Source organism: Pyrus communis, chromosome 2 (genome assembly GCF_963583255.1).
Source record: "Pyrus communis chromosome 2, drPyrComm1.1, whole genome shotgun sequence".
Taxonomy (NCBI): domain Eukaryota; kingdom Viridiplantae; phylum Streptophyta; class Magnoliopsida; order Rosales; family Rosaceae; genus Pyrus; species Pyrus communis.
The window spans coordinates 7491755-7507282 of NC_084804.1; the positions used below are offsets into that span (position 1 = coordinate 7491755).

General features: G+C 36.7%; 2 protein-coding genes across 2 annotated transcripts; both read right to left on the reverse strand.

Annotated features, from left to right (window-relative positions):
* Nucleotides 1-7125: 7125 nt before the first annotated feature.
* On the reverse strand, nucleotides 7126-9365 carry LOC137725687 (uncharacterized). Its single transcript, XM_068464456.1, has 6 exons — nucleotides 9245-9365; nucleotides 8486-8703; nucleotides 8223-8399; nucleotides 7871-8095; nucleotides 7634-7762; nucleotides 7126-7516 (listed from the first exon to the last, which is right to left on the reverse strand). The coding sequence occupies exons 2-6, from the start codon at nucleotides 8690-8692 to the stop codon at nucleotides 7286-7288; spliced, it is 969 nt and encodes a 322-aa protein (XP_068320557.1). The 5' UTR covers nucleotides 8693-8703; nucleotides 9245-9365; the 3' UTR covers nucleotides 7126-7285.
* Nucleotides 9366-9403: 38 nt separating this feature from the next.
* LOC137725686 (pentatricopeptide repeat-containing protein At4g19890-like) lies at nucleotides 9404-12312 on the reverse strand. The gene has a single exon (XM_068464455.1). It carries the CDS (start codon nucleotides 12273-12275, stop codon nucleotides 10140-10142), a length of 2136 nt encoding a protein of 711 aa, XP_068320556.1. The 5' UTR covers nucleotides 12276-12312; the 3' UTR covers nucleotides 9404-10139.
* Nucleotides 12313-15528: the final 3216 nt, after the last annotated feature.

Below are 15528 nucleotides of genomic sequence, written 5' to 3' on the forward strand. Positions count from 1 at the left end.
ATTTTCGCTCTTTTTTCGGTTGATAAAAAATATTTTGTTTATACTTGTCTAATTTCCATTTGCAAACCCCCAAAAATATTAATTACCTACCAATATAAAACATTTGATACACTAATTTACCTATTAGTATTATAATTAGCAATTGAACCTGGGTGATGCCTTGGGTTTTAAAACTGTATTAAACGTGTGAAGTATATAAAATTCTATTTGCATCCATATCAAAAGTCTAAAGTTCATCCAAAGTGTATTTGGAGATCAGAAAATATAAATGTCTGAGTAAATGTAGAAAATCTTAAATGCATTTGGACGCGAATATCATTTGATATAAAATTTTTTTTTTAAAAAAAAAAAAGGATTCTTGGTATGCTGCAACCAAAATAATGCAAAGTAGCCAGGTCAAAATATCATCCAAAATTTTCCATCTACATTATGAACTTATTATTCAAAATATTCTAGCAACCTTTATACAAGAGTTGGTTGGCCAATCAACTTTTCAAAAAAAGGCGTTGAGAGAACGCAAAAAAAAAAGGAACTTGTCAAAACAAATTTTCTGCCCAGAGGCTTTAGGTCTCAAGGCAGTTCAGCTTTGTGTGAATGTGAGTGTCTCAAGGCAGTTCAGCTTTGTGTGAATGTGAGTTTTAAGTAGGACAATTAAGTGCCAAACATTTTTCCATACCTACTGTATCGTCATACCCACTGAGCAAGAGAACAGGGGGAAGTCGGATGGAGAGGGGCGACGCGGCCGGATGTCCAGCTTTTGGAGCGGCTGCAACCAAGAAGAGGTCGAGTTGAAGATGGGAAGAAACTACTTTGTAGTGGTGATCTTGAACTATGTCGTACCCAAATTCAACGAAAAAGCCAACCTAAGTCGCGCAGAGAGAGAGAATCGGAAGAGAAAAGAAGGAAAGGAATGGAAGCAGAGAAGTTGAAAGTGAGACAATTCATCTGCCTTCCACGATTGCCAACACATGCATACTAGGGGTAGATTCATAAATGAACCGCGCTAAACACACACAAAAAGGAACATTGAGAGCAACTGAGGCAATTTGACCAAGTTAATGTTGTCTATATTGAGGAAAAACAAAAGGTCATTAAATTGAAAAAAATAATAAAAATCAATATTATTTAAACTAAACTTATATCCCAACCAAGCAAATTATAAAGGCTCACGAACACTATCTATAACTATAGAAATAATGAACTAAACAGATATAACAATGCATAATATCATTTCAATAGCAAAAATGAAAATTGAACACCACTTATTCAAAAAGACGAAAATAAAAAATTGAGATCAATACAATTGCTATAAGTTGTCTGAATAGTGATTCTAATAATTAAATACAATTTTAATAGAGACATGGTAACCTACAAAATATAATCTTCTATGCTCAATCCGGAAAGTGATTATCTAGTCACATGAAGGAATTAAGTGAGAGTGAGTTTATGTGTGGAGCTAAAGCTTTATGCATACATAGTTATATATAGAGACCTCCATTCCTCTCCTTTTCACTACTCATGGTGCATATTTTCTGACTAATCTGTCTTCCTCCTCATAGTAGGCAACGTGTATATAATACATCACACATATCATCTTTTTTACAGTTTATGTTCCAAACAAATTTCATAGTGATGAACTTTCTTCACTGTACATCTATCTTGTAAGTTCCATAATTTTCATCACCACCCCTCCTCAGTATCATTGCAAGAAACTCTATAACATGTATCCTCTTTTGGAAACACTTGGAGGAAAGCCCTAGTAAGCAGTCTGAGAGTTTGGAAAAAAATTATTAATCTTTACTTGATAAAGTAAGGGTGGGACATAATTTTTCAGGGCCAGAGTAAGACGGATTGGATTATGCCTACTTCAGAAGTCCAGTCATTGACTCAGCAGCCTCCATTGCAGAGCTGACTAAATGGATCAGTGGTGCCACCATCATCTTGTTCATAGACTCATCGCCACAAGTACTCAGACTTCTAAGAGGATGTAATATGCACTTCCTAGATATCCTCTGGGATTCTTCCGGTTTAATAAGGATTCTACTATCCTAAAAGGTTCTTTCCTCGACTGGTATAAGTACACCTTCTAGAGTTATCTCTGATAACGCAATCTCTGCATACTTATTCTCTTACCTATTGCTTGAGTTTTAATATTACTTACACACTTGACTGTTGGGCTTTGACCGACACACTTCCCTTCCGCGATCCTAGGCTTGCTTACGCCGGTTTGTTCTTTTACAGGTTAACAAGTTTGAGCATTTCCATCATAAATGGTGGTGCATAAATTTGGTTCCAACTGTAAGAATCTTGATTCATCCATTCCATCACAAAACCAAACAAAAAAAAAACATAAAAACCCAGGCAAACCGAAGACGGACGACCACAGTCCTGACCTTATACCAGCACCGAAGGTATACTTATCACGCCCCGATCCCGACATACGTCTAGGATCGACACGTGACGTCACCCAAATACTCGTATAACTCACATACCCCGTCTCAGGAATATGGCAATCACAATTCGAGAATCAAATTGCAAAGAAATCTTTCGTTTACCTTATGGCTGCATTTAACCTCCTCGTTAGACTGCCTACGTACTCTCAAATAGGGATCAAGCCATTCGTAGTTCATTTCCACAAAGCTAGACGTTTATTCTACTAAGTTCAAGCAGAGAAGCATAGCATTCCTCAATCATTTATTATAACCTGACAACATGTAATTCCTGGACTCAGGCTACATAACCAACCCCCACGAAAACATGATTTCTCTCCCATCTAACATATAAATCATTATGTCTCATCATGATATCACAATTCACAACATACGTCATATTTAAGAACCGACGAAACACAAAATCATTCTCTAGCCGCATTAATTAATTAATTTGATCAAAGTAATAACAATCATTCCCATATCTTCTAAATTCATATCTTATGAGATCATAATCGAATCATGAAAACTCCCGAAGGAGTCACTTAGACGTTTAACATCTTTTCTAACTCAATTCACAAGACTCTCGAAACCATTGACACAAATATATATATAACTAAGGGTAGAGTTACATAGTTAGGCCAAGCCTACTTCTCCAAACAATGGGATTTTAGTCCACTCCACGAAATTCAACAACCTCGGGTTCCGGACCACTCAACGGAACCAAACCAAATATGATCGCCTAAAAATGTACCATGTACAACCAATCATCATCACCTCTAGAATGCGTATGGTCCCCCATCACGGATATACCAAGCAAGACCATTCATGTACCACAACTACGTGGTGCAATCTCATCATCACACATTAACATAATTACACGCATACCTGCTATTGATTCCACATATCAACCAGCATCCAACTATATGGAGCACAACACAAGGAATTCCCTTAATTACTAATTCTACTAAAAATCTAATAAAGTACCCAACTCATCTTCTGACTTCCATCTTCATCTCATGCTAGGTAGTAATGCCAAGTTCATATAGGTATTCAGTTGGCAAGCATATCCAAATAATTATCAAACAATATTTAGATCCCATAATTGTCATAACATTCATCATAATTATCATTCACATTATTAAAAAGTTAATCAAACATATATATATATATATATATATATATATATATCACAACATCAATACACAAGCCAAATCGTAGTTAATTAGCATAGGTCTATGGCTAAATATATAAAATTAACATTTCAATAGAAATCATAATTATAATACCAATTCATATTCGCAAATGATACTAATATAAGAAATTAAGATAATAACCATATCACCTATGTTAAAGTTTGGTGACGTTCCAACGGTCGGATCGTCGATTCACACTTTTACCAATTAACGTATTATAGAGAATTTAGGTTCCAACCATCAACTTATGTCATACAATTACCAAAAATGAGCTCAAGGAATCTAATTTAGCCTAAGAATGACATCGACGGCCCCCTAGCCACGCGCCGCCGTGGGTGGCGGTCGGTCACCCCGATTCGCCGGAAAAATCCAACTATTTCAAAAAATTACCAAAATTTACAAGAATGAAGATCTCAATCAGTAGAGTAAACTTTATACCTGCGGCCAAGGCCAATTTGACTGGAAAACATCCCAAACTGGCCACAAACCGCCGGAACCCTAAGGTGTGTGTGCTTCGAATTCGGCTTCCAATCAACTCCGACGCCTCCAACATCGCTTGGGATTTGTTCCTGGGGTTGAGGGGAGTCTTTTGGTGATGGTCATGGATGGTGAAACTTGTCGCAGCCACCTGGAAAAGGGATAAAGCCGCTGGAACACCCGTGGGTTTGTGGCTTCGACCTGGAAAAATGGGAAAGAAATTGGGAAATCTAATATTACAAAGATGTAGGGCTCATCAAAGGCTTTCCATAGACACCAAGATCACCCAAAACAGAGTTCGGATGAAGGAGATATGACCGAGTCAAATTTGGAGTTTCGCGGGTCAAAAATGACCCAACTCGGGTCTCTCTCCTTCCCTCTCCTTGCCCTTCTCTGATTGGGCTGTTTTCCCTTCCTTAAAAATCTGATTGGTTCCCTTTTTATTAAACTAACTTAATCTCTAACCCACACGCGGGAATTAAATAGTTCTCATAATTTCAAACGTCTGTAACTATACCGTTATAATTCAGACTTGAAAACAACTTTCGCCTATGCCTTCGTGGGTTCGAGATCTATTCAAAAACGTTACTTGTGACTTTAAAAGATCCACGAGTAAATAATAATTTTCCAAACTTCACTCTTCGTAACTAGTTTAATTGAAGTCTAGTTTCAAATAAATTAGTATATTTTCTCGAAAAATAATATAAAATCTCAATAATACGAATACATAGATTATAACAGTGTAATCCAGGACGGGATTTCACAATACTAATCAATAAACCTTTTTTCTAGATGTCTAGAATGTATATAATATAACCAGAAACATAAGAAGAAGAGTGACTAATTGCCTGGGGGACTTTGTTAAGAGAGTGATAGAGGGTCTTCGAAAAGTAAAATTCAACAGAAAACCAAAATCAAAAGGAGATTTTACAACATTGAATTGATTTTGGAGAGAGGGCTAGAGAGAGAGAGGAGAGAGATGACAATCTTATTTCTTTGCGTATTACAAATGAGGAGAGAGATTACAATACCTTCTCTGATCTACGTTTACAAATGAAGGAAGAAGGAGGAGGGAGCTTCGATTTAAGACTGCGATAATTAGGAGTGGGCAATTGGAACTGAAAACCAAAACCAAAACACAAACTAAATCGGACCACATCGAACGGTTCGGTTTGCGGTTTTGGAATTCTTTTATCATCATTTAAGTATCACATATGCAAAAAATCATTCATTTTGGAAATCTCTTAGCCATTAATGTGCTTCAAATAGATAGACGATTCATCATGACGATGATACCTGTTGACACGAAAGTTGCTCTCCATCATGCGATCTTATGTAGAAAACTTAGAGCATCTCCAACAATTTTGTTCAACTAGGGTTAACACATAACGTTATATTCTTGTTTAGGTGAATCGTGTGGGGGTTAATTAACAGTTTACCAGAGAGTAACTGTGGTTGTGGATCATATTCTTGTTCAACTCTAGTAACAGTTGGAACACTTTTTGACTCTTATGAAATTTCAGTTTTGAGTTACATGTATTGAGTTAAGTCATTCTTCTTACCTACATCAGTCTTTCATAAGATCTAAATTCAACACCTCATTCAACAAAGTAAGGACTGAATGTCGCTGAACCAATGATCATGTGCTACTTTAGCCTTAATTGCAACATATGTTGAACATTAGAAATCCTAATCCATCGTATTTAAGTGTATGATAAACTACTTCAAAAACGGGAATATAAATATCGCATTGTTAACAGGATTTAGTAACATGTATTTTGAGGGAGAGAAATGTATGATGTATAAGTTTTAACTAGATAGAGCTCAATTCTTATTGACTAGAAGTTAAGATGCAAGATTCAAAAGTACAAAAACACACGTTACAAATAGAACAAAAGCATACAACCTCAACACACAAGCAATATGTAGGCCTGGTTTGGTACTGAGGTGATTCTGAAAAAAGCTGGTATCAAAAAAAGCTGGGAGTTGTTTTTGTGTTTGGTAAACATTCAGCTTCAGTTTTTTTTCACAGTTTTGGATGAAAAAAAGCCAAAAACAAGAAGTTGCAAAACTCAGCTTTGAAAAACTGGCTTTTTTTCACATCTGTTTTACATAAAAGTTTACCAAACACTATAATACTACTTTTTTTTTTCAAAAGCACTTTTACAAAAAAGTTTACCAAACACTCTGCTGCTTTATTTCACAGCTGCTTATTCTCACAGCACAGCAGAAGCAGCTTTTTTTCAAAGCACAGCAATACTAAACCAGCCCGTAGTTTGGTCATGATGATGCTATTTGTTATCAAAGCCATTGATTGGTTTAGCCCTGCGCGGGGGGTTGTGGGGGGGGGGGGGGTCAATGGCTTAGCCCCGCGGAGGGGTTGGGGTGTGGGGAAGAAGGGGTGGTTCCAAATTAATTATGTGGGGAAGGACTATCATGATACTATGATGTTTAGTGTCAATGATATAATATTATGTTTAAACGTATTTTCATATATCATTGTATTGTTAGTACAAGATGCTATGGCGACCGTAAACCCTTGACATGAAAGTTGCTCTCCATCATGTGATCTTATGCTGAAAACTTAGAGCATCTCCAACAATTTTGTTAATTTAGGGCTAACACAACATTATATTTCTTGTTTAGGTGAATCATGTGGGGGTTGATTAACAGTTTACCAGAAAGTAACTGTAGTTGTGGATCATATTCTTGTTGAACCCTAGTAACAGTTGGAACACTTTTTGCCTCTTATGAATTTCAGTTTTGAGTTACTTGTATTGGGTTAAGTCTTTCTTCTTGTATACAATTGTCATTCAGAAGATTGAATTCAAGACCTCATTCAACAAAGTAAGGGAGTAAGTGTCATTGGACCAAATGATCATGTGCTAGTTACAACGTTTGATGTTGAACATTAGAAACCCTAATCCATCATATTTAAGCGTATGACAAATTCCTTAAAAAAGGGGAATACGACGAGTGCATAATTAATAGTATTTAGTAACTTGTATTTTAAGCGAGAGAAATGCATGACATATAATTAGATAGAGCTCAATTCCTATTTACAAAAGTTAAGATGCAAGATTCAAAAGTACAAAAGCACACGTTACAATAGAACAAAAACGCTCAACCTCAACACACAAACGATATGTAGTTTATTGGTCTGCAAGCTGCAGTGTACACAAACTATGTAGAAAACCTGTCTCTGTCATGAGGAGAAGAGTAGTCGATATTTGAGCCAATAGGAATTATTCCGGAGGGATTGATAGCCGCCATGCTGTAATAACCTATCTTTATGTGATCCATGTTGACAGAGCTGCTCACTCCAGGAACTTGGAAGATATCTTTCGTGTAATTAAACAAATTTGGGTATTCTCGTAGCAGTTTCTTGTTGCACTTGAAGTTGACTGCGTAAGCCTGCCATCAATGGGAAAAATTGTAACGTTAAGGACAATGTAACGACGTGGGTGCAGAAGAAATTGGCAGAATTTTCTGACAATATAAAATCTTGATTGAGGAAACAATTATCAGTACCTCGTCGAATCTTATAAGAGTGACAAACAACCGAATATCTGCTTCAGACAATGTGTTCCCACACAAGTATCGTTGCTTGCTAAGTATCTCCTCGCATTTATCCAAAGCTTCGAACAATTCTTTCACAGCCTGAGAAGAGAAAGATTAAACAATGAATTTTCGATGGCACAAATAGTCCTTAAAGATAATGTAAACACCAGAACCTGCACAGTCGTAATTACAGCTTGCAAAATATACCTCTTCATAAGGCTCCTGATTCCTCGCAAACCCACATTTATAGACACCGTTATTTATCTTGTCATATATCCATTCATTCGTCTGATCGATTTGAGATTGCAAGTGAGGAGGATACAAGTCCAAAGATGCGTTTTCAGCTATATCATTGAATTCAGTATTGAACATACGAATAATCTCTGCACTCTCGTTATTGACAATTGTTTTAAGTTTTTTATCCCAGAGAACCTACAAAAGTAAAAAGATCGATCACTTAGTTACAGAAAAAGCAAAAAATCTAAGAGAGGAACAACCAGAATAACAACAGCGAAGGGAAAAGAAAAATGAGAAGGCCACATAATATGAGTGAACATACTGGAACTGTGTACTTTCCGGTATACTGTGTGCTTGCAAGTTCGTAAAGTTCTCTAATACTTTTTGCTCCATTCAAAGGGTCCGGTTCAGCTCCAGCTACCTCGGTATCTGAAGCAGGAAAAACCCACCCCATATGCTCATCGGTTTCTTTTGTTCTTCCCCATGTTGGTCTGACTGACTGGGCAAAACAAGCATATATACAAGATTAATTTGTCTCATACAATGAAAATCTAATAAGTAATAATCTAATATAAAGTGCTATACCGTAAAGCCGATGGCTTTCTCAAGTCCTTTGATTTTCAAGTATGCGAGGCACCTAGAAGCCCAAGGGCAACCGTATGAGATATACAGATGATATCTCCCAGGTTCTGCCGGAAACTGCGAATTTGGGTCCCGTGAAATGAAGTTACGGAATACAGAAGCAGTTCTCAAAAATGCACCGGATTGTGATATCTCCGTAGTTTGAGCCATCTGATAGAGGTCTGAAGAATCAAACACACGAAGAAATCAGTTTCCCTTCCTATCGTTTGATTAAAATTATATGACTTGAAGCATATATATATCATCCTACAGTCTTCAATCCAGCTACAACTCGAAAGTCAAACCTTGATTAGAACTCAAAGGAAATTTTTACCCTTCCAAAGTCTGCCTATGAAACTTAAGCCACACTCTTTGTTCTTCGTAGTCAACGGACGATCTATGTAAAATTCTTAACCCACTGAATAATATTTCTTGAAAAAGTTCTAACTAATCCTGTTCATATTTGGTTTCCAGTTCTGTACAGTTATTGAACAATTCACAATCACCAAATGAATCAATTTAAGAAAACACAAGACCACCTACAGTAATCGATCAACGAAACAAGCAACTAAAACTCAGATGAAATCCAACTGAAAAGAATTGTACTTTTTTTGCTTCAACGACCATAAACAGTTACCAAACGAGTTTTTAGTTTTCAAAGATAAAAACTGAAATGGTTATCAAACCGACGACTCTAAATAAATGAAAAAAGTTTATAGTTACCTTCAACTTCAAGGGGAGGATCAGACGGGAGAGACTGGGAGAAGGAGATGTAGCTCCGGTCAGACCCGGTAGCTATAAATACAAATTTTGGAAGTCTTCTCGGTGTATTGTTTCCTCTTTGTCTGCGTCGTATATGTATATATATGCCAATAAGCCAATGTGCCATGAATCAACGTTTTGAAGATTGAAGTCGTAAGCTGTTGCGTTGAAGTCGTAAGCTGTTCGGTCGAAGTCGTAAGCTGTTGCGTCACACGTGAATGGCAAGTGGGGCTTTCTAAGTGGGGATTGAGATGTTTTTATCGTAAATGGTCTTTGAAATTGAACTAATTGATCAATTTAGTCTCTAAGTTTCACTGCCGCACATCAATTTGGTCCTTTTGTTAGACTTCTGTTAATGTTTATGTTAGTAAGCTGATGTGGCAAAATACATAACCCAGAAGTTCGATAATATAGTGCCACGTAGATTATACAAAAAAATTATTTAAAATCTCAAAACACTTCAAAGATTAACACGGGCTAGCAAACTGGGATAAAAAGGTGTGAAAATCATTTCCCGTAACGTTATTGTGAAGTATATGCCATAAATTCAAACACTGCTGATTAATGTGAAATCCCTTCAAGCCATTTATGCTTTACCTCATTACAAAGGATAAGGTGAAAAACTATCCCCTTCTCCAACTTAACAAGAAGGCAAAATCCAACAAGATTGCATGGCGGAAGCAGGAAGAATCATTGGCTTAGCCTGCTGGTTGCGCTTCGACCCTTTCACTTACAAATGGAGATGGCAACGCTGTCATCACCGATGAAACGGAGACCTGCTTCAGCAGTTCAACTTCTGAAGGCCACCAGATTTTGGTAGCCAATAAAACAGCTAGTTTTCAATATATTTCAGCTGCTAGCCAATTCCTTTTGAGATCCTCTCAGTCAAATCTGAAACCAGAGCATACTTGTTGCTCTCATAGCATGCTGTCATAAACGCTGCCAATGTCACACGGTCCACGTTTTGGTCCTTGTCTACTAATTTATGAAAGAACAATGCTGCTATCCCTACTTTCTTCTCACTACAAAGCTTCCTGACTAATGTATTCACCGTGCGGATCCAGAGCTTCTTTTCTAGCCTTTCTAACATAACCATAGCAGCGGCAGAGTCATCTTTCATGCAGTACTTGTAAGCTAATGTAAATCTAGAGACTTCACAGGGCGATAGCCCTTTGTCCATCATGGTATCATATAACCTACGAGCCTCTTCCAATTTCTCGTCCTTACAGAGCCCACTTATCAGAGCACCGTAAGTAATACTATCAGGCGCACAACCATGGTCACCCATCCGTTGGAAATACTTAATAGCAGAAGCAATATTTCCATCCCGACAATGCCCACAAATCATGGATGTATAGGTTTCCTTGGTGGGAATCAAGTCAGCCCTGACAGCAAACTCAAGAAGTTTCTCGCTTTCTTTCATTTTCTTTTGCCTGCAGTAGGCAGCAATCAAAGTTGTATACAAATGTATATCAGGCTGCAATCCAACCTTCACCATCTTAGTAAAAAACACCAGGGCCCCATTAATATCAGCCCGTTTGCAGTGCTCAGATATGAAAATTGTATACGTGACCCTATCAGCTGCCAATCCTCGGCGAAAGGCCTTCCTAGTCAGTTTATTTGCTTCTTCAACCCTTCCCCTTTTACAGAGACTGTCAATTACTGCATTGTATGTATAGATATTAGGAGGCAATCCTTCCTTATCCATTATATCCATAAATTCATATGCTCTTTCAAAGTTCCCAGCTTTACAATGCCCTGAAACTAGAGTAGTATACGTGTTGGTGTTAGGAACTAATCCTTGTTCCTTCATCCTGCTCAATAACATCTCTGCGCGGCTCATTTTGTCCTCTTGGCAATATCCACTGATCATAGCAGTATATGTATGTACATTTGGCTTGTGATTATCGCTCCGTACAAGCTTAAGAAACAGTCTAAACGCCCTTTCAGTCCAGCCTTTCTTGCAGAGCCCATGAATCAATGCTGTGTGTGTATACACATTCGGCTTCCAACCTTTCCTCACCATTTCCTCCAACATTTCAAATGCTTGTTTAATGCTGCCCCTCTTGCACAACCCATTAATCATCGTCGTGAAATTAATCAAATTCGGCTTCACACCCATTCTAATCATCTTATCAAAACACCAAGACGCTCGACCTACAAGACCCTTCTCGCAAAATATGTTTATGATCAAAGTAAACGATGCATTATCCAAAACAAAACCTCTCTCGAGCATCTTACTCAACCACCTATCCACGTCCAAAACCCTCCCGTTCCTACAAAACCCAACAACCATAGACTTATAGCACAAGGAATCAGGAGACACACCTCTCTCACACATTTCCTCGAACAGATTCTCTGCATACTCAACCAAACCCAAATCGCATGCAATCCCAAGAACACAATTCAACGTCCGAGTACTCAACGCAAGACCCTGATTCTGTATCTCAAAGACCATATCAGCAGCCTCCTTCAACCTCTCAATCTCAGCGAAATTCATCACCATACAATGAACCACCTCATGGGCTCTCTCCAGATTCCCATTGCGAAGTATCGCCATTGCGCAGAATATGTAAAGCCGCATGAAATATCGAAACTTGGGAAACCCAATTGCCCAGTAAAAGAAACTCAGCGCCGCCATGGAACCTGCTTCCTGAGCCAGTGAAGCAACGACGGAAATGGCCTGCTCGTGGGTCAAAGATTCAGGATTTAAGTCGAGATTGAGCTTCGGAGGCGAAGATCTCAGATGGGTTTGCGGGGAATAGGATTGGTATACCAATGAGCAGATCGAGTTGACAAGTGACTGCGATTGAGAAGAAGCGGCGGCGGCGGTGGCGGTGGGAGTGGTGGTGGAGTTTTGGTCATCATAGTGAGTGTAGGAAGAGAGTGTTCTGAGAGAGAAGAGGGTGTAGAATAGAGAAATGGGGGTTGAAGCAGGGGATAATAGCTTCAGTTGGAGTTCATGGGTTCTCAGAATTCGCAGAGAAACCATGAAGTTTCTCAGTTCGTTTGGTTCCACTGCCCACCAATCTTCGTAGCTTTCAAGTTTTTTTTTTTTTTTTTCTTTTTCCTTTGAATTATTATTTTCATTAATTTGGACGGGCCGGGCCTGTACGAATTTGAATATTGGGCTTTTCTTTTATGAACATATTTCTAGCAATCAGAACTCTTTTTTATTTGTTTATTGGTTTTATGGCTGCAATTAATTTTTGTAATTTTATAGATTTGAATCTGTTGATGTACAATTGTGTATTATTCACTCTTTTCGGATCAGATTAATTATTTTAATTCTAGTACCCTAATACATAAAATGTGAAAGTATAAGTTAAATTTAGGATAGTGTTATTCACACATTATTTTTTATCTCTCATACACTCTTGTTAATTCTGATTCATTGATTTTCTTCAATTTATTCATTTCGACGACCGAAAAATGAGTATGTTGATAGCACTACCCTAAATTCATATGTGAGAAAAAAAATATGACCGGATTTGAGCTCACAATAAAAAATGTTGGTTTCATTTTAATACTGAATATATACCTAACTTATTTAATTTGCATGTGAACTTCCAAAATTTTCAAGGTACACTTCACCTTTCATTAGCAATGACTAGTTTTATAGCAAATGTAATGACAACATTAACTAAATCACATTCATTTACAAGAAAATTAATATCTTCCAAGATCCATCTAACCACCATTTCTAGCTATGGTGAAAAAGACAAAAGAACTCACCATAATCCATTGTAATTATTCTCTTGGGGGTAGTTATGATGCTGTAATGAACATATATAGTGCACTAGATTTTTATTTTTGCATTATGCTTCCTTTTGTATGGTAAACTTCTCCTGTCTAAGTTTATCTCATATTGTAGTGACTAGATTTTTATTTCTCAGTATGCTCCCTTTTATATGGTAAATTCTGCATGTGTAAAATTATCTTAGACTGTCGTGCACTAGCTTTTAATTTCTCATTATGCTCCCATTTATATGGTAAACGCCACCCATGTAAGTTTATCTTACGTTACTAGTTCCAAGCCCGGATAAAGGAGAAGGGGGAGTGCGTGAGGTAGTCGAAAACCAACACTTTGTTCTTCACGTTAAATCCTATGATATGATTCCTAATAGCCGATCTCACTTGATGAGATAAGGCGTGGTTGTTGTTCTTCCCTTTTATATGGTAAATATGTTTGATGTTTGTGTAGGATTGCATTTTATTAGAAGCACTTCAAAAACGCTTATAGTCGAAGCACACTAAAAAAATTATAATCCAATTACGTTTATAAAATACCTCTAAGGTTTGTATATGACTATTGCAATATGAGTCAATTCTGTTTATAAGCGCTTTAATTAAAATAGTTTACTTCCAGAAAAACACGTAACATGTGATTATCACAAAAAGTGTTTTTAAGTTTTTCTACCAATGTTGCAAGAAGTGCCTTCAACATATAAAATGCTACAAGCGTTTTTAGAACTTTAAAAGTACTTCCAAACATGAAAAACCTCCAGTATATGGGATTGGCACAATTCACAGGGGAATTATCATATTTCTAGTGTTGCATTGTGATATTTCAGATCAATAAACCTTCCATTCTAATAGTCCATGAAAAAGTGCAAGACATGCACTAATAAACCAAATTGAGTGCCTCTCGCAAGGGTATCTGAAAAGCATGGAGGATTATCCCCTCTTAATCTCTCTTCCCTTCCTTCCCCTCCTAATTGAACTAATAAATCAAATTGAGGATTTTTCTCCCCTTCTCTTTCCTTTTACTTAAACGGTTACGATTAAGCCACATTAACATCTTATATTGATTTTATAGAGACAATAAGACAAAAAAATAAAGTGTGAGAAGAGAGGAGGGAAGGAGATGAGAATAGGAGGTGAGAGAATCCAACTCCGAAAAGCATTGGGGCATTTGGCACTCAAGTGGAAGACCTTTGTGATGATTAAATGGCAGCAAGCCAACAACACACAGTTCCCTTCTTTTGAGCATTTTCCTTTAAGAATCCAATCCAACCCTATTTTTAAGGGCTGATGAGAGTTGAATATATGCAATGCTCCCACAATTTGCTTGATTAATACAAATACATTTAACCATAAACTTTTGATATTTTGATAGACATTTATATATGCATGATTCACAAATCAGCTCTTCAAAACTCTTTTTTCACAATTAAAATACTTGAAGCATCGTTTTGAAGGAGAAAAAAAAAACTCTTGCACCATCTATTATATATTTGATAAGCTAATATATATATATATATATATATATATATATGTATATATATATTGTAATTGAATTCTTTTAAGTGTTTCTTGTTGCTATTAACTACTATCACTGGTTTACATAAATTAACTTTTTGAGAAAGAAAACAATTTGGTCTTTGAATTTTTCTGAGGAATTCCATAAGAAAACACTACATCATGCATTTGATTTATTAACTAATGCAAACGAAGAACATATATAGTCAATGATCATGAAAAGGAAGGGGTGTAGTCGAAAAGGGAGAAAATTATGCAAAAGGCATCCCATACTTTGCTTTTTTCCACACCGATCATTCATTTTTTTAACACTTGGATTTGACCCTCATCATTTTTCTTCTTCTTCTTCTTTATTCTTGTGAACAACTTTATCCTGAATCCTAATCACAGTTTGGTGAGTGTTTTAACTTCTGATTGAAAAAAGATAAAAAACCGTGTGGGACGATTCTTCTTTAAGGATAATTGGCAGTGCTTAAAACTCTTGATTAGTTCAAACATCAAAAGCACTTAAAGCTCCGTTTTGAAGAAAAAATAAAATAATAAAATTTATGCACCTGATTGTTATTGTACTTGACTACCATAGCCTATCAGCTAAGCGGTTTTTTTTTTTTTTTTTTTTTTTCACTCGTTAAGCGGTTCTCACAAAATATTATCAATTGTTAGGGTAAACTGAAATAAATGGTGATTTTTTTAAATCATTGGAAGATAATCAGGTTGCTTATATTACCCAAATGATAATTTAGTTTATGAGCTAGAACCATAATATGTGGCCAACTACTGAAGCATAAGTTTTGTGTTAAAAGAAGATGTGAGGTTTGTGAAGTTTGGCAATAACCAAGGTTATCATCATACACAAACCCAATGGAAGTATCAAATTACATGGAAAGACAAGAAAAATCTAAGAGAAAGAGAGAGAGAATCAGATATAAAAATTAGTGCCATAACTGTTTTGGGGACAAACAGACAGTTTCTTCTATGATCCC

Bases quoted from the DNA above. Each gene is read 5' to 3' on its own strand.
- LOC137725686 (XM_068464455.1), bottom strand. From the start codon at position 12,275: ATGGTTTCTCTGCGAATTCTGAGAACCCATGAACTCCAACTGAAGCTA.
- LOC137725687 (XM_068464456.1), bottom strand. From the start codon at position 8,692: ATGGCTCAAACTACGGAGATATCACAATCCGGTGCATTTTTGAGAACT. The intron at 8,400-8,485 runs GTATAGCACTTT...TGTTTTGCCCAG, and splicing joins AGAAAGCCATCGGCTTTACG to TCAGTCAGACCAACATGGGG. The intron at 8,096-8,222 runs GTATGTTCACTC...TTACTTTTGTAG, and splicing joins CCGGAAAGTACACAGTTCCA to GTTCTCTGGGATAAAAAACT.